This window comes from Salvelinus fontinalis, chromosome 40 (genome assembly GCF_029448725.1).
Source record: "Salvelinus fontinalis isolate EN_2023a chromosome 40, ASM2944872v1, whole genome shotgun sequence".
NCBI lineage: Eukaryota > Metazoa > Chordata > Actinopteri > Salmoniformes > Salmonidae > Salvelinus > Salvelinus fontinalis.
In genome coordinates this window covers 1,687,015-1,705,891 of record NC_074704.1, presented here as the reverse complement: position 1 = coordinate 1,705,891, position 18,877 = coordinate 1,687,015, and the positions used below count along the sequence as shown (strand labels likewise).

General features: G+C 42.0%; 1 protein-coding gene across 4 annotated transcripts in view; it reads right to left on the bottom strand.

Annotated features, from left to right (window-relative positions):
- Window positions 1-3,980: 3,980 nt before the first annotated feature.
- LOC129839178 (zinc finger protein 883-like) overlaps window positions 3,981-18,877 on the bottom strand; it is a 43,500-nt gene continuing 28,603 nt past the window's right edge. The window contains exons 1-2 of one of the 4 annotated variants that reach the window (XM_055906476.1): window positions 12,405-13,020; window positions 3,981-6,235 (exon numbers count right to left, since the gene is read on the bottom strand). In XM_055906476.1, coding sequence (XP_055762451.1) covers window positions 5,556-6,235; window positions 12,405-12,768 — 1,044 coding nt within the window. In that variant the 5' untranslated portion in view covers window positions 12,769-13,020 and the 3' untranslated portion in view covers window positions 3,981-5,555. Of the gene's footprint in view, window positions 6,236-12,404; window positions 13,021-15,801; window positions 18,128-18,877 lie in introns of those variants that run through there. The other 3 variants (XM_055906477.1, XM_055906475.1, XR_008757000.1) reach the window with 3 other exon arrangements.

Sequence of the window (18,877 nt, the reverse complement as noted above, 5' to 3'; positions counted from 1 at the left end):
TGGTAGAATGTGGAAAGACCCACCTCATTGGTTAATATTCCCTGTAGTAGAAACATCTGTTGGGTTGGTAGAATGTGGAAAGACCCACCTCATTGGTTAATAGTCACTGTAGTAGACATCTGCTCCTACACGGTGTAAAAGTACTGAGTAGGTCCAAACTGCTCCTACACGGTGTAACAGTACTGAGTAGGTCCAAACTGCCCCTACACGGTGTAACAGTACTGAGTAGGTCCAAACTGCTCCTACACGGTGCAACAGTACTGAGTAGGTCCAAACTGCTCCTACACGGTGTAACAGTACTGAGTAGGTACAAACTGTTCCTACACGGTGTAACAGTACTGAGTAGGTCCAAACTGCTCCTACACGGTGTAACAATACTGAGTAGGTCCAAACTGCTCCTACACGGTGTAACAGTACTGAGCTGGTCCAAACTGCTCCTACACGGTGTAAAAGTACAACTCTTCTGTTGGCACAAAAGGTCCCAGTTACATTACAAATGGTCCTTTTGTTCGATAAGCTCCTTCTTTATATCCATAAAAACTCAGTTTAGCTGGCACGCTTCAGTTAATAATCCACTTGGTTTCCTTCCTTCAAAATGCATACAAAAGGGATCCCAAACGTTACCAATAAACTTATCCAAACAAGTCAATCAACGTTTATAATCAAACCTTAGGTACCCTGATACGCAAATAAACGATAACATTTAAGACGGAGAATCGTTGTCTTTACCCGAGAAAAATACCAGAGAATGCACTCTTATGCACGCGCTTGGAAACAGCCAAAATGGGAGCCACCTAGAAAAACAAAAAGTTCTGGCAAATTTTTCAAAAAAACAGCCTGAAACTCTTTCTAAAGACTGTTGACATCTAGTGGAAGCCCTAGGAACTGCAATCGAGCACGATTTCACCCTATTATAAAAGAGCCAGCCATTGAAATCAGTGGTAGGATGACATTTTTTGGGGGAGAGGATTTGTCCTCTGGTTTTTGCCTGCCATATCAGTTCTGTTATACTCACAGACATTATTGTAACAGTTTTAGAAACTTTAGAGTGTTTTCTTTCCAAATCTACCAATTATGTGCATATCCAAGCTTCTGGGCCTGAGTAGCAGGCAGTTTACTTTGGGCACGCTTTTCATCCGAACGTCAAAATACCGCCCCCTATCCCAAGAAGTTAAACAGGTCAACATTCACAAGGCCGCAGGGCTAGACGGGTTACCAGGACATGTACACTAAGCATGCACTGACCAACTGGCAAGTGTCTTCACTGACATTTTCAACCAGTCCCTGACTGAGTCTGTAATACCAACATGTTTCAAGCAGACCACCATAGTCCCTGTATCCAAGAACATTAAGGTAACCTGCCTAAATGACTACTGACCCGTATCACTCATGTCTGCTGCCATGAAATGCTTTGAAAGTATGGTCTTGGCTGACATCAACACCATTATCCAAGAAACCCTAGACCCACTCCAATTTGCATACCTCCCCAGCAGATCCATAGATGATGCAATCTCTATTGCACTCCACATTGACCTTTCATACCTGAACAAAAGGAACAACTATGTGAGAATGCTATTCATTGACTACTCATTCAAAACCATAGTGCCCTCAAAGCTCATCAATAAGCTCAGGACCCTGGGACTAAACACCTCCCTCTGCAACTGGATCCTGGACTTCCTGACGGGCCACCCCCAGGTGGGAAGGGTAGGTAACAACACATCCTCCACGCTGATCCTCAACATGGGGGCCCATCAGGGGTGCATGCTCAGTCCCCTCCTGTACTACCTGTTCACTCATGACTGCACGGCCAGGCACGACTCCAACACCATCATTAAGTTTGCAGATGACACAACAGTGGTAGGCCTGATCATCGACAATGACGAGACAGCCTATAGGGAGGGGGTCAGAGACCTGACCGTGTGGTGCAAGGACAACAACCTCTCCCTCAACGTGATCAAGACAAAGGAGATGATTGTGGACTACAGGAAAAAGAGGACTGAAAACGTCCCCATTCTCATCGACGGGGCTTTAGTGGAGCAGGTTGAGAGCTTCAAGTTCCTTGGCGTCCACATCACCAACAAACTAACATGGTCCAAGCACACCAAGACAGTTGTGAAGAGGGCACGACAAAACCTATTCCCCCTCAAGAGACTGAAAAGATTTGGCATGGGTCCTCAGATCCTCAAAAAGGTTCTACAGCTGTACCATCGAGAGCATCCTGACGGGTTGCATCACTGCCTGGTATGGCAACTGCTCGGCCTCCAACCGCAAGGCACTACACAGGGTAGTGCGTACAGCACAGTACATAACTTGGGCCAAGCTTCCTGCCATCCAGGACCTCTATACCGGGCGGTGTTAGGGGAAGGCTCTAAACATTTTCAAAGAGTCACCCTAATCATAGACTGTTCTCTCTGCTTCCACACGGCAAACAGTACCGGAGCACCAAGTCTAGGTCTTAGAGGCTTCTAAACAGCTTCTACCCCCAAGCCATAAGACTCCTGAATATCTAATCAAATGGATACCCAGACTATTTGCATTGCCCCCCTTTTACATCGCTGCTACTTTCTGCTATCATCGATGCATAGTCACTTTAACAACTCTACCTACATATTACCTCAATTACCTCGACTAACCGGTGCCGCCGCACATTACCCCCTGTATATAGCCTCCACATTGACTCTGTACCAGTACCCCCTGTATATAGCCTCCACATTGACTCTGTACCAGTACCCCCTGTATATAGCCTCCACATTGACTCTGTACTGGTACCCCCTGTATATAGCCTCCACATTGACTCTGTACTGGTACCCCCTGTATATAGCCTCCACATTGACTCTGTACTGGTACCCCCTGTATATAGCCTCCACATTGTCTCTGTTCTGGTACCCCCTGTATATAGCCTCCACATTGACTCTGTACTGGTACCCCCTGTATATAGTCTCCACATTGACTCTGTACTGGTACCCCCTGTATATAGCCTCCACATTGACTCTGTACCAGTACCCCCTGTATATAGCCTCCACATTGACTCTGTACTGGTACCCCCTGTATATAGCCTCCACATTGACTCTGTACTGGTACCCCCTGTATATAGCCTCCACATTGACTCTGTACTGGTACCCCCTGTATATAGCCTCCACATTGTCTCTGTTCTGGTACCCCCTGTATATAGCCTCCACATTGACTCTGTACTGGTACCCCCTGTATATAGTCTCGACATTGACTCTGTACTGGTACCCCCTGTATATAGCCTCCACATTGACTCTGTACCAGTACCCCCTGTATATAGCCTCCACATTGACGCTGTACTGGTACCCCCTGCATATAGCCTCCACATTGACTCTGTACCGGTTCCCCCTGTATATAGCCTCCACATTGACTCTGTACTGGTAACCCCTGTAAATAGTCTCCACATTGTCTCTGTACTGGTACCCCCTGTATATAGCCTCCACATTGACTCTGTACTGGTACCCCCTGTATATAGTCTCCACATTGACTCTGTACTGGTACCCCCTGTATATAGCCTCCACATTGACTCTGTACCAGTACCCCCTGTATATAGCCTCCACATTGACGCTGTACTGGTACCCCCTGCATATAGTCTCCACATTGACTCTGTACCAGTACCCCCTGTATATAGCCTCCACATTGACTCTGTACCAGTTCCCCCTGCATATAGTCTCCACATTGACTCTGTACCAGTACCCCCTGTATATAGCCGCCACATTGACTCTGTACCGGTACCCCCTGTATATAGTCCCCACATTGACTCTGTACCAGTACCCCCTGTATATAGCCTCCTCACATTGCCTATGTCCCGGTACCCCCATTGGAAGCAGTGGTATGGTTTCTCCCACGTGTGTGTCCTCTCATGTGATTTTAGATGCTGTGTGTACGGTGTTTCCTAAGACACATTGGTGTGGCTGGCTTCCGGGTTAAGTGTGTCAAGAAGCAGTGAGATGTATAAAGAGAAGCGTGTGTTGATTGATTAGTGAAACATTTTTAATGAGTTAGAATTGAAAACAAAACTTAACATCTACTACACATCTGCTGCACATGAGGCAATTTCTGGTTCATTCAGTCTAACAAACATATATCATTTAAAAGAAATAAGCACCCAGGTCTATAATGTCTATAATGTATATAATGAATGTCCACATTATATTTATATTATATAAAATAAGCACATAGGTATATAATGGTCATTTATGTAAATAGGAAAACCTGCAAAATCGGCAGTGTATCAAATACTTGTTCTCCCCACTGTCTGTAACAATACACAATACACAGATGTATATAATGACAATACACAGATGTATATAATGACAATACACAATACACAAATGTATATAATGACAATACACAGATGTATATCATGACAATACACAGATGTATATCATGACAATACACAGATGTATATCATGACAATACACAGATGTATATCATGACAATACACAGATGTATATCATGACAATACACAGATGTATATCATGACAATACACAGATGTATATCATGACAATACACAGATGTATATCATGACAATACACAGATGTATATCATGACAATACACAGATGTATATCATGACAATACACAATACACAGATGTATATAATGACAGTACACAGATGTATATAATGACAATACACAATACACAGATGTATATAATGACAATACACAATACACAGATGTATATAATGACAATACACAATACACAGATGTATATCATGACAATACACAATACACAGATGTATATAATGACAATACACAGATGTATATAATGACAATACACAGATGTATATAATGACAATACACAGATGTATATAATGACAATACACAGATGTATATAATGACAATACACAGATGTATATAATGACAATACACAGATGTATATAATAACAATACACAGATGTATATAATAACAATACACAATACACAGATGTATATAATGACAATACACAGATGTATATAATGACAATACACAGATGTATATAATGACAATATACAGATGTATATAATGACAATACACAATACACAGATGTATATAATGACAATATACAGATGTATATAATGACAATACACAATACACAGATGTATATAATGACAATACACAGATGTATATAATGAATGTCCACTAGCGCCGTTCCACATTACATTTATATTCAGACAACAATATGTTCCATTAATCAAATGCAGCACCTGTGTTTTCTCTGACATGGTGGAATAATACTAATGGGAACATTCATGAGGAAGCGAGTGTCAAAAACACTGTCACCGTTATCAGAACAACGTCATCAAATTGTTCATACACCTTTAGCGTGAAGACTAGTGTACACATTAACTCAATGAAACACAACAACTTAAATTCATAACATTTCTAGGTTAAAATCAAGAAATGCACATTCTACTAAATCTATTTTATAGTTGTAATTTTAAAATATCCAAATCGTATTTTTCATATCAACATTTCATTTAAAAACAACCTCAAAAACATAAGTCAGAACACAGCCTCTCTATTCTGTCATGTGATTGCAGGTCCTCTGACTGGGAAAGTATGTTAAGATTTCTCTCCAGAGTGTATTCTCTTCTTATGTTTGTTCAGGCTTCCTAACTGGGTAAAACTCTTTGCACAATGGGAGCAGTGGTGTGGCTTCTCCCCTGTGTGTATCATCTCATGTGATTTTAGGTCCTGTGATCTTGAAAATCTCTTTCCACAGTAGAAACATTGGAATGGCTTTTCTTCTGTGTGTATTATATTATGGTTGTTCAGGTTCCCTAACTGTATAAAACTCTTTCCACACTGGGAGCAGTGGTAAGGCTTTTCTCCTGTGTGTATTCTCTTATGTTTGTTCAGGCTCCCTAACTGGGTAAAACTCTTTCCACAATGGGAGCAGTGGTGTGGTCTATCCCCTGTGTGTTTCATCTCATGTGATTTTAGTTCCTGTGATCGTGAAAATCTCTTTCCACACTGGGAACATTGGAAAGGCTTTTCTCCTGTGTGTATTCCTTTATGCTTTTTCAGGTTCCCTAACAGGGTAAAACTCTTTCCACACTGGGAGCAGTGGTGTGGCTTCTCCCCTATGTGCGTCCTCTCATGCTGTTTCAGCTTCCATAAAAACTTAAAACTCAAATTACACTGGGAGCAGTGGTGTCGTCTCACTGGTTTGGGCGCATCTGGGTCTGGTTCCCCTGAAGGACTCTTCTTCCGTCTGTCAGAGTGAGAGTCTGGTCTCTCTCCTGCCAAAGACAGAGTATTTAGTTAAACAGAGAGACATGAATGAAATCTCCTGCTCTTCCTATGAGGTTTAATCCATTACCCTGATGTAAAATATAGTGGCACAGGAGGAGATGGCTGCCGTTTTACAGGCTCTTAATCAATTGTGCTATTGTGTGTTTTTTCACGTTATTTGTAACTTATTTTGTACATAATGTTTCTGCCACAGCAGTCTACTGCTGCTCTTTAATTGTTAGTTATTTTTATTCATCGATTTGTTACTTAACTCTTAATTTTCTTAAAACGGCATTGTTGTTTAAGGCCTTGATGTATTCCTGTTATATTTTGGCACGTGACAAATAAAATCTGATTTGATTACTAGATCCCTCATTATAAAAATTTACATTTGGATCCTGGATGCCGATTGTTTAATAGCCGTTAGTTATTCACAATACTACCCGGGTAATGGGTGTTCGCAGTTCCATTTAAATCATTCCTACACATCCACTGTCCCACAGCCCAACCAGGCAATGTATCAACTAATCTCCATTGTCCCACAGCCCAGCCAGGCCATTCATCAACTAATCTCCACTGTCCCACAGCCCAGCCAGGCAATTAATCAACTAATCTCCACTGTCCCACAGCCCTTACAGGCAATATATCAACTAATCTCCACTGTCCCACAGCCCTTACAGGCAATTCATCAACAAATCTCCACTGTCCCACAGCCCAGCCAGGCCATTCATCAACTAATCTCCACTGTCCCACAGCCCAGCCAGGCAATTAATCTCCACTGTCCCACAGCCCTTACAGGCAATATATCAACTAATCTCCAATGTCCCACAGCCCTTACAGGCAATTCATCAACAAATCTCCACTGTCCCACAGCCCAGCCAGGCCATTCATCAACTAATCTCCACTGTCCCACAGCCCAGCCAGGCCATTCATCAACTAATCTCCACTGTCCCACAGCCCAGCCAGGCCATTCATCAACTAATCTCCACTGTCCCACAGCCCAGCCAGGCCATTTATCAACTAATCTCCGCCGATTAAAACACCTGGTATTCGGGGCCTACCGAGTGGTGCAGAAGTCTATTTATTTATTTATTTAACCTTTATTTAACGAGGCAAGTCAGTTAAGAACAAATTCTTACTTACAATGACGGCCTACCGGGGGAACAGTGGGTTAACTGCCTTGTTCAGGGGGGGAACGAGAGATGTTTAACTTGTCAGCTCGGGGATTCAATTTAGAAACCTTTCGGTTACTGGCCGAACGCTCTAACCCCTAGGCTACCTGTCGCCCCGGTCTAAGGTAGTCTTGATCATTATTAGGACCTTATTCTGCGTACACACCGATTAGCGCGAGTGAAGTGAGTTCGGAATGTATCCATATTTGTCATTTTCACATAAAAACATTATAACTCACAAAAATAACATGGTCGCTGTGTTTGATTTTGAAAAGGTGATTTTCTGCATCAATGCCATCAGGTAGACTACATGGACACATCTGAATTCAAACAGGTTTATTAGAGCCATTTTGGTATCAGAAAGAAAACGTATTAGTAGATATTTTGGTTTGTTGAATATAAAATGTATTGAACGTTCCAGAATCTGAATAGTTCCAGAATCTGAATAGTTCCAGAATCTGAATAGTTCCAGAATCTGAATAGTTCCAGAATCTGAATAGTTCCAGAATCTGAATAGTTCCAGAATCTGAATAGTTCCAGAATCTGAATAGTTCCAGAATCTGAATAGTTCCATGCCTGATGTCAGTGTACATTCATGTTGTTGTCAGTGCCCTGTTTAATGTTGCACACTTCCTTCTCCTTCTGCATTCCCCCTCATAAACATCCTGTCCCCCCTTACCTCTTCCCTGTCTACTGTACCCATGTGGAAGAGGTAAGTTACTGCAAAATCTTCCCACGAAAATCATAATCCTAAACTCATGCTGGAGGGTCATGTCAGGATGAGCCTGCAGGAAGGGTACAACATGAGTGAGGAGGATGTCTTCCCTGTAACGCACAGCGTTGAGATTGCCTGCAATCACAACAAGCTCAGTCCGATGATGCTGTGACACACCGCCCCAGACCATGACGGACCCTCCACCTCGATCCCGCTCCCGAGTACAGGCCTCGGTTTAACGCTCATTCCTTCGACGATAAACGCAAATCCGACCTCACCCCTGGTGAGACAAAACCACAACTCGTCAGTGAAGAGCACTTTCTGCTAGTCCTGTCTGGCCCAGCGACGGTGGGTTTGTGCCCGTAGGCGACGTTATTGCCGGTGATGTCTGGTGAGGACCTGCCTTACAACAGGCCTACAAGCCCTCAGTCTAGCCTCTCTCAGCCTATTGCGGACAGTCTGAGCACTGATGGAGGGATTGTGCGTTCCTGGTGAAACTCAGGCAGTTGTTGCCATCCTGTACCTGTCCCGCAGGTGTGATGTTTGGATGTACCGATCCTGTGCAGGTGTTGTTACACGTGGTCTGCCACTGCGAGGACGATCAGCTGTCCTTCCTGTCTCCCTGTAGCGCTGTCTTAGTTGTCTCACAGTACGGACATGGCAATTTACTGCACTGGCCACATCTGCAGTCCTCATGCCTCCTTGCAGCATGCCTAAGCCACGTTCACGCAGATGAGCAGGTACCCTGGGCATTTTTCTTTTGGTGTTTTTCAGAGTCAGTAGAAAGGCATCTTTAGTGTACTAAGTTTTCAAAACTGTGACCTTAATTGCCTACCGTCTGTAAGCTGTTAGTGTCTTAACGACCGTTCCACAGGTGCATGTTCATTAATTGTTTATGGTTCATTGAACAAGCATGGGAAACAGTGTTTAAACCCTTTACAATGAATATCTGTGAAGTTATTTGGCTTTTTACTTATTATCTTTGAAAGACAGGGTCCTGAATAAGGGGCGTTTCTTTTTTTTGCTGAGTTTATATGTTTAAACACTTCTAATGTGTTAATATGGTCACTGACAGTGTTTTGTAATGGTCTCCCACCGTGATATGTATTAATTTCAGTCATTGATTTGTGAATGCTGTACATGCTAGCTAGTCGCTTGTACATGCCGTCATTGGGCTAGCATGGCTGTTGAGGAGTTGGTGCTCGAGGTCTGCACGGGTCCAACAGACCTGGAAATTCAGAGATCCGACCCGGGATCCGGGTCCCAAATTCGGACTTTTGTCTTGGATCTGGGTCAGGTGTGATATAATTTCTACGAGTCTTGGGGTATGTGCAATTTTACAGACTGGACCCGATTGGACCAGTCCAGAGAACTGCGTGAGCTTCTTATCTGTGTCAGCCAATTGCAACACAATAAAACATATAGCTTTTTGTCCAGATGAAACTGGTTCTGGCTGCTGACGTCACGTGCTCCTGCTGCTGAGGAGAGAGAAAATGTAGCCCTGGCCTACTGATCGGTAACTAGGTTACTGTTATAAAGAGAATCATTATATTGTTAGATTAAAGGAGCAACCCTGGTTGGCCTAAAACATTTTTCCTCATCTCAAGGTCAACGGTCAGAGTCAGTTGGAACGCATAGCTAAGCCCTATAATATCCACACCAAACCATAGCCAAGCCCTATAATATCCACACCAAACCATAGCCAAGCCCTATAATATCCACACCAAACCATAGCTAAGCCCTATAATATCCACACCAAACCATAGCTAAGCCCTATAATATCCACACCAAACCATAGCTAAGCCCTATAATATCCACACCATAGCTAAGCCCTATAACATCCACACCATAGCTAAGCCCTATAATATCCAAACCATAGCTAAGCCCTATAATATCCACATCAAACCACAGCTAAGCCCTATAATATCCACACCATAGCTAAGCCCTATAATATCCACATCAAACCACAGCTAAGCCCTATAATTTCCACACCAAACCATAGCTAAGCCCTATAATATCCAAACCATAGCTAAGCCCTATAATATCCACACCAAACCATAACTAAGCCCTATAATATCCACACCATAGCTAACTCCTATTAATATCCACATACAGTGGACTCCTATTAATATCACACAGGAGACTCCTAAGCCTATAGGTCTGTATTCATTGCCCTTGGTCTCTCTACACTCAGATCTGAACGGGTCTCTCTACACTCAGATCTGAACGGGTCTCTCTACACTCAGATCTGAACGGGTCTCTCGGATCCAAACCAGCACGGGTCTGTTTGGGTCTGGTTCTCGTGGGCCTTTCGGACGGATTTCATTTATTTAAAATTAATTTATCCACTGTCTCAACGATGCAGAGTCATTTGATTCATCCACTGTCTTAACAATGGAGGTTAATTTGATTAATCCGCTGTCTTAACGATGGAGAGTAATTTGATTTCCAGTTAAGCAATTTTTCTTCTCAAAATGATTGAGGAGAAAAGTACGGTTCAACCCATTGGGTATCTCACCGCACCCCCATTTGCCATGTCTTGAAATATGAAGATAGACGGATTAAAAGTTGTACATATTGTAAAACAGACAACTGTCTAACTCTCGCCCATAATTGTTGGACTTTATAGCACTCCCAGAAGGCCTGAATCATGAAGTCACTGTTCATTTTACGCTTAGGACATGACTCTGCCGTTGTGCTGTAGAATTTGAATAAACTGAAGAAAATAAATCCAAGAGATGTGAAGACTTTCTACTGGTACTGTATGAACCCCGAACAAATATAGAGGTGAAGACTTTCTATTGGTACTGTATGAACCCTGAACACATATAGATGTGGAGACTTTCTATTGGTACTGTATGAACCCTGAACAAATATAGATGTGGAGACACCCGACAGTTGGTCCCTGGGGAGAGTAACAGCCACTATAACGTAAAAAAGAGGGTTAATATGTAAATACATATTAAGCTTCTAGAGATGATAGTCCATAGCGTTCCATTGTCTATAACGGAGTTGAGTTCCAGAGTCCATAGCGTTCCATTGTCTATAACGGAGTTGAGTTCCAGAGTCCATAGCGTTCCATTGTCTATAACGGAGTTGAGTTACAGAGTCCATAGCGTTCCATTGTCTATAACGGAGTTGAGTTCCAGAGTCCATAGCGTTCCATTGCCTATAACGGAGTTGAGTTCCAGAGTCCATAGCGTTCCATTGCCTATAACGGAGTTGAGTTCCAGAGTCCATAGCGTTCCATTGTCTATAATGGAGTTGAGTTCCAGAGTCCATAGCGTTCCATTGTCTATAATGGAGTTGAGTTCCAGAGTCCATAGCGTTCCATTGCCTATAAAGGATTTGAGTTCCAGAGTCCATAGCGTTCCTTATCGGTGGCTATTTTAGGTCGTCAGATCAAATGCCAATTTCTCAGCCGGAGTATCACAGAAACTCACAACTTTTGAATGAATAACATGGAATGGATGAAATGTATCAAAATAACTGTTCAAAACAAGAAAAACATTTAAAAAAAAAAACTTTGTAAACACAAAATTTGACGAGAAAATGTGTACAAATGTTTTAAAATATGCTTACTTTGGGGAATTTAAAACATTAACTTAACAAACAAAAGGTTAACAATAGAAACAGTGCAACTGTTTGATATAAATTGTAATTTTTCCACAATTTACAACATTGGGAATGTTGGTGTTTTTAGACTGAGCTAACATATGGAATTGTTTTAAGATGGTTATGCCATTGATCATTGAGCAATTTGCAACAAAAAAAAAAAGTTTAACTATGCAAGCCAGTTAAGAACAAATTCTTATTTTACAATGACAGCCTACCCCAAGCAAACCCTCCCCTAACCCGGGCGACGCTGGGCCAATTGTGTGCCGCCCTATGAGACACACATTTAACCCTTTATTTCTGTTGGCACAAAACTAACTCCATCTGATTTTAAATAGCCTGTGGTAATTATTATTGATCAAAATTATCCTTCCTGGTCTTGATTCTGTCCTCTTCATCATTTGAAGTCAGACATGAGATGATTTTTGCTGTAATGTGACGTCAAGCAAAGCACTACAGAAAGAGATATTCAGATGTTTACAAATGTTATGAAAAATATAACGGGAAGCATTTGATCCATAAACGTTTAGTTGGCCGCACCCCACTTTGTAGTTTTCACAATTCCTACATTACAGAACTATTAAAGTGTAGACCTTCAGTAGAATGCCCCTTTAAAACCACACATCAGTTCAACAACTGCAGAGTTTGTACCCCTGTTTTTAAGATATTACTCACTGGTGTTAATCAGATCTCCTGTCTCCTCCTCTTCTTCCTCCAATGTGACAGTAATCTCCCCCACTTCCCTCATTCCAAAAACGTCTTCCTCTTCTTTCACTGTGACAGTCACCTCTTTCTCTACATCCTCTTCTTTTACTGTAACATCCTTCTCCTCTTTCACTCTGAACGCGTCTTCCTCTTCTGTCAATTTAACTTCTTTCTCTTCTTCTTTCACGGTAACAGCCTCAACCTCTGTTTCTTGTTTCACTGTCACATCCTCTTCTTCCTTCTCCTCTTTCACGACAATGTTCAGCCCCAGAGTATCTTTCTCCGTCCAGCAGATCCTCTCTTTAGAAGGTGGGGAGTCGTTTAGTGAGCTCATGGTTGGGATGTTAGCTAGTTAGCATTAGTGACTAGACTAGCACTACTGCTAATTTACCCAGCTAGCTAGCTAACAACAACGTCAATATTCAATTAAATGGTGTAACTAGCCAGGATATACGACAAATGTGTTTCAAACACAGTGGCTAATATACAACGAAAGCATTTAAAGAGCTGAAATGTTTTCGGCTATGTTGGCTAGAAAGCAATCGAGGTGAATGACTCGCTTTTGTTGTTGAAGAAGAGTCCCGTCCATTAGATTATACGTCACATTGGCAGCATTGCCTGAAACAGGCACATCGCCACCTGCTGGGTGGGGAGGGTAACACAGTCAAGGGAAATGTTAATTTTAGTTTGAAACAAAAGGGTAGATTTTGTATTTATTTTATTATATAATATTATGTGTTGATTAGTGAATATTTTTAATGAGTGAGCATTTAAAACACCCTACCATACTACTGTACATCTGCATTCAGGAAATCAATCAAACAAACAGATAATATCCCAATAAGGCAGGTAGGTCCAAACTGCTCCTACACGGTGTAACAGTACTGAGTCGGTCCAAACTGCTCCTACACGGTGTAACAGTACTGAGTCGGTCCAAACTGCTCCTACACGGTGTAACAGTACTGAGTAGGTCCAAACTGCTCCTACACGGTGTAACAGTACTGAGTAGGTCCAAACTGCTCCTACACGGTGTAACAGTACTGAGTCGGTCCAAACTGCTCCTACACGGTGTAACAGTACTGAGTAGGTCCAAACTGCTCCTACACGGTGTAACAGTACTGAGTAGGTCCAAACTGCTCCTACACGGTGTAACAGTACTGGGTAGGTCCAAACTGCTCCTACACGGTGTAACAGTACTGAGTAGGTCCAAACTGCTCCTACACGGTGTAACAGTACTGAGTAGGTCCAAACTGCTCCTACACGGTGTAACAGTACTGAGTCGGTCCAAACTGCTCCTACATGGTGTAACAGTACTGAGTCGGTCCAAACTGCTCCTACACGGTGTAACAGTGCTGAGTAGGTCCAAACTGCTCCTACACGGTGTAACAGTACTGAGTAGGTCCAAACTGCTCCGACACGGTGTAACAGCACTGAGTAGGTCCAAACTGCTCCTACACGGTGTAACAGTACCAACCCATCAGATGTGTCTACTACAAAGAATACTAACCAATGTGGTGTGTGTAGGCCAACTTATTGTTTACGTGTTTTCTGTTCTAAACTGGGAACAAACAAAAGAAGCAAACTCATTTAAATAAAAGGTCAAAGGTCAAAACCCTCCTGATGTTCTGACTGACATGTTGTGTTATCCACCTTCCAGAAGAGCGGGTGGATGGATTTCTGTAAGTACATAGACGTACAGTTGAAGTCGGAAGTTAACATACATCTTAGCCAAATACATTTAAACTCAGTTTTTCACAATTCCTGACATTTACTCGTAGTAAAAATTCCTTGTCTTAGGTCAGTTAGGATGACCACTTTATTTTAAGAATGTGAAATGTCCGTATAATAGTAGAGAGAATTATTTATTTCAGATTTTATACCTTTCATCACATTCCCAGTGGGTCAGAAGATTACATACACTCAATTAGTGTTTGGTAGCATTGCCTTTAAATTGTTTAACTTGGGTCAAACGTTTAGGTTAGCCTTCCAAAAGCTTCCCACAATAAATTGGGGGAATTTTGGCCCATTCCTCCTGACAGAGCTGGTGTAACTGAGTCAGGTTTGTAGGCCTCCTTGCTCGCACACGCATTTTCAGTTCTGACCACAAATGTTCTATAGGATTGAGGTCAAGGCTTTGTGATGACCAATCCAATACCTTGACTTTGTTGTCCTAAAGCCATTTTGCCACAACTTTGGAAGTATACTTGGGGTCATTGTCCATTTGGAAGACCCATTTGCGACCAAGCTGTAACTTCCTGACTGATGTCTTCAGATGTTGCTTCAATATATCCACATAATTTTCCTCACTCATGATGTCATCTATTTTGTGAAGTGCACCAGCCCCTCCTGCAGCAAAGCACCCCCACAACATGATGCTGCCACCCCCGTGCTTCACGGTTGGGATAGTGTTCTTCGGCTTGCAAGCCCCCCCTTTTTCCTCCAAACATAACGATGGTAATTATGGCCAAACAGTTTTATTTTTGTTTCATCAGACCAGATGACGTTTCTCCAAAAAGTACGATCTTTGTCCCCATGTGTAGTTGCAAACCGTAGTCTGGCTTTTTTATGGCGGTTTTGGAGCAGTGGCTTCTTCCTTGCTGAGCGGCCTTTCAGGTTATGTCGATATAGGATTTGTTTTACTGTGTATATAGATACTTTTGCACCTGTTTCCTACAGCATCTTCACAAGGTCCTTTGCTGTTGTTCTGGGATTGATTTGCACTTTTCGCACCAAAGTACGTCCATCTCTAGGAGACAGAACGCGTCTCCTTCCTGAGAAGTATGACGGCTGTGTGGTCCCATGGTGTTCATACTTGCGTACTATTTGTTTGTTCAGATGAACGTGGTACCTTCAGGTGTTTGGAAATTGCTCCCAAGGATGAACCAGACTTGTGGAGGTCTACAATTTATTTTCTGAGGTCTTGGATGATTTCTTTGGATGTCAAGCAAAGAGGCACTGAGGTTGAAGGTAGGCCTTGAAATACATCCACAGGTACATCTCCAATTGACTCAAATTATGTCAATTAGTCTATCAGAAGCTTTTAAAGCCATGACATCATTTTCTGGAATTGATCAAGCTGTTTACAGGCACAGTCAACTTAGTGTATGTAAACTTCTGACCCACTGGAATTGTGATACAGTGAATTATAAGTGAAATAATCTGTCTGTAAACAATTGTTGGAAAAATTAGTTGTGTCATGCACAAAGTAGATATCCTAACCGACTTGCCAAAACTATAGTTTCTCAACAAGAAATTTGTGGAGTGGTTGAAAAATGAGTTTTAATGACTCCAACCTAAGTGTATGTAAACTTCCCGACTTCAACTGTACATGTATATAGTGAATGTCCACTAGTGGCTAACACAAAAATATTCATTATACTTTTATTCAGATAAAAAATGTTACATTAATCAAATGTGTTTTACAATCTTAGCACCTGTGTTCTCTCTGTAATAATACCGATGGGAATATTCAGGAGGTCGTGAATGTTTTTCATGTCAACAACATTATCAGAAAATCATCCCATTTTCATACATCTTTAGCTTGAAGACTAGAACACAAATGAACTAAATGAAACAGAAATTACATTTCCTGAAGATTCTAGGTCAGAATCAAGAAATACACACAATATTCATCCAATTAACAATTTACATTTTAAAATATCCAAATCATGTCATTAACATCTAAGGGTTCTAACATGTATCCAATCTATCAACGTGTTGAATCAAAACAAAATACATTTTAAAATTATAATCTGATTTTAGACATACTCATGTCTCCAGAGAAAAAAAATAAAACAGGCCTATTCTTGATTATATATATATTTCATATTGTGGCAAACCTCTTCAAGGTTATGAGCGTTTGTCACAAATTAAGTGGGAAACTGTCACCAAATTACCCCAGAATGAGAGTTCTTTCGAACAGGACAGTAACTGTGTGTTTGTTTCTCCGTCCTGGTCCACCCAGGTCGTAGGCAAGGTCAAGGATAGCAGGGTCCGGTACACGAATCGGGTTCTCGGTAGTTCCAGGTCCAAACGCCAACAGGTAAGTCCAAAACAGTCCCAGCTCATAGACGGTAAATCCAGCCAATATCTATTGTCTCTTTCTCTACGGTTCATAGATCCTTCCAGCACTCTCTTCCTCTTCCTGGTTTTTCTTGACCCTTTATCTCTGTGTCGGCTCCACCTTCTGAGGGTTCCTCTTGCTTCTGGGACTTGTAGTTTTGGCAGTCGGCCATTTTGTGATATGTAGTTCTGATCGGGGTGGCCATTTTAGTGATCGGGCAGAGCCCGTTTATTAGTTCTGCTCTCACATATCTGCCATTTATCACTCGACCCCCTTCTTTGCCACAATATAAACAATATTATTTCATGTGGCATAAAACAACAATCAAACATAAGTCAGAACACAGCCTGGGAATGGGAACATGGGTAAGGCTTCAATCAAGAGTGCATTGCCTTCTTATGTTTGTTCAGGCTCCCTAAATGAGAAAAATCCTTTCCACACAGGGAGCAATGATACGGTTTCTCCCCAGTGTGTGTCCTCTCATGTGATTTTAGGTCCTGTGATCGTGAAAATGTCTTTCCACAATGGGCACAGGGGTAAGGCTTTTCTCCTGTGTGTGTCCTCTCGTGTGATTTTAGGTCCTGTGATCGTGAAAAGGTCTTTCCACAATGGGCACAATGGTAAGGCTTTTCTCCTGTGTGTATTCTATTATGTTTGTTCAGGCTCCCTAACAGCGAAAAACTCCTTTTACACTGGGAGCAGTGGTATGGTTTCTCCCCTGTGTGTGTCCTCTCATGTGATTTTAGTTCCTGTGGTCGTGAAAATCTCTTTTCACAATGGGCACAGGGGTAAGGCGTTTCTCCTGTGTGTATTCTCTTATGATTGTTCAGGCTCGCTAACTGCGCAAAACTTTTTTCACACTGGGAGCAGTGGTATGGTTTCTCCCCTGTGTGTGTCCTCTCATGTGATTTTAGTTGCTGTGATCGTGCAAATCTCTTTCCACAATGGGAACATTGGAAAGGCTTTTCTCCTGTGTGTTTCCTTTCATGCTCTTTTAGGTTACCTAACAACCCAAAACTCTTTCCACAATGGGAACAGTGGTAAGGTTTTTCTCCTGTGTGTATTCTATTATGTTTGTTCAGGCTCCATAACTGGGTAAAACACTTTCCACACTGGGAGCAGAGATACGTTTTCTCCCTTGCGTGTGTCCTCTGATGTATTTTTAGGTTCTGTGATCGGGAAAATCTTTTTCCACACTGGGAACATTGGAAAGGCTTTTCTTCGGTGTGTTTCCTTTCATGCTCTTTTTGGTTAGCTAACTGGGAAAAACTTTTTCCACACAAGGAGCAATGGTAAGGTTTCTCCCCTGTGTGTGTCCTCTCATGTTCCTTCAGCTTATCCAACAACCTAAAATTCTTTCCACAATGGGAACAATGGTAAGGCTTTTCTCCTGTGTGTATTCTACTATGTTTTTTTAGGTTCTGTGATCGTGAAAATCTCTTTCCACACTGGGAGCAGTGGAAAGGCTTTCGTCCTGTGTGTTTTCTCTCATGCTCTTTTAGGTTCAATGACAACTTGAAACTCTTATTACACTTGGAGCAGTGGTGTCGTCTCACTGGTTTGGGAGTCTCTGGGTCTGGTTCCTCTGAAGGACTCTTACTGCTGTCAGAGTGAGAGTCTGGTCTCTCTCCTGCCAAAGACAGAGTATTTGGTTAAACAGAGAGACCTGAATGAAACCTCCACATGATAAAACGTTCTTCCTATGACGTTTAATCTACACTAGATCCCTCATTATAAAACTGTACATTTGGATCCTGGATGCCGATTGGTTAATAGCCATTAGTTAGTCACAATACTACCCGGGTAATGGCTGTTAGCAATTCCATTTGAATCATTCCTATACATGCATTGTCCCACAGCCCAGCCAGGCAATTTATAAACTATTCTCCACTGTCCCACAGCCCAGCCAGGCAATTTATAAACTAATCTCCACTGGAAAAAAGAAACTCAACATTATTACCCATGCTTCTAGTCCAGCATTTGGTTTGTAACAGAAGGTACTTGTTCTAAACCTTGTCATCTTCCCTCTGCATTTTGTATGTACAGAAAATATGTATAGAACTTAATATGGGGATTTATTATTCAATAGAAATGTATGGAAAATATGTATTTATTCATATGTAATCTCCCTTTACCTGCTATAATCACAGCTAGTGGCTAATTGTTGGGTTGTTACTAGAATGGTACATAAGGGGTTAAGATGGGGTGAGAACGGTACATAGGGGGTTAAGATGGGGTTAGAACGGTACATATGGGGTTAAGACAGGGTTAGAACGGTACATATGTGGTTAAGATGGGGTTAGAACGGTACATAAGGGGTTAAGATGGGGCTAGAATGGTACATAAGGGGTTAAGATGGGGTTAGAACGGTACATAATCA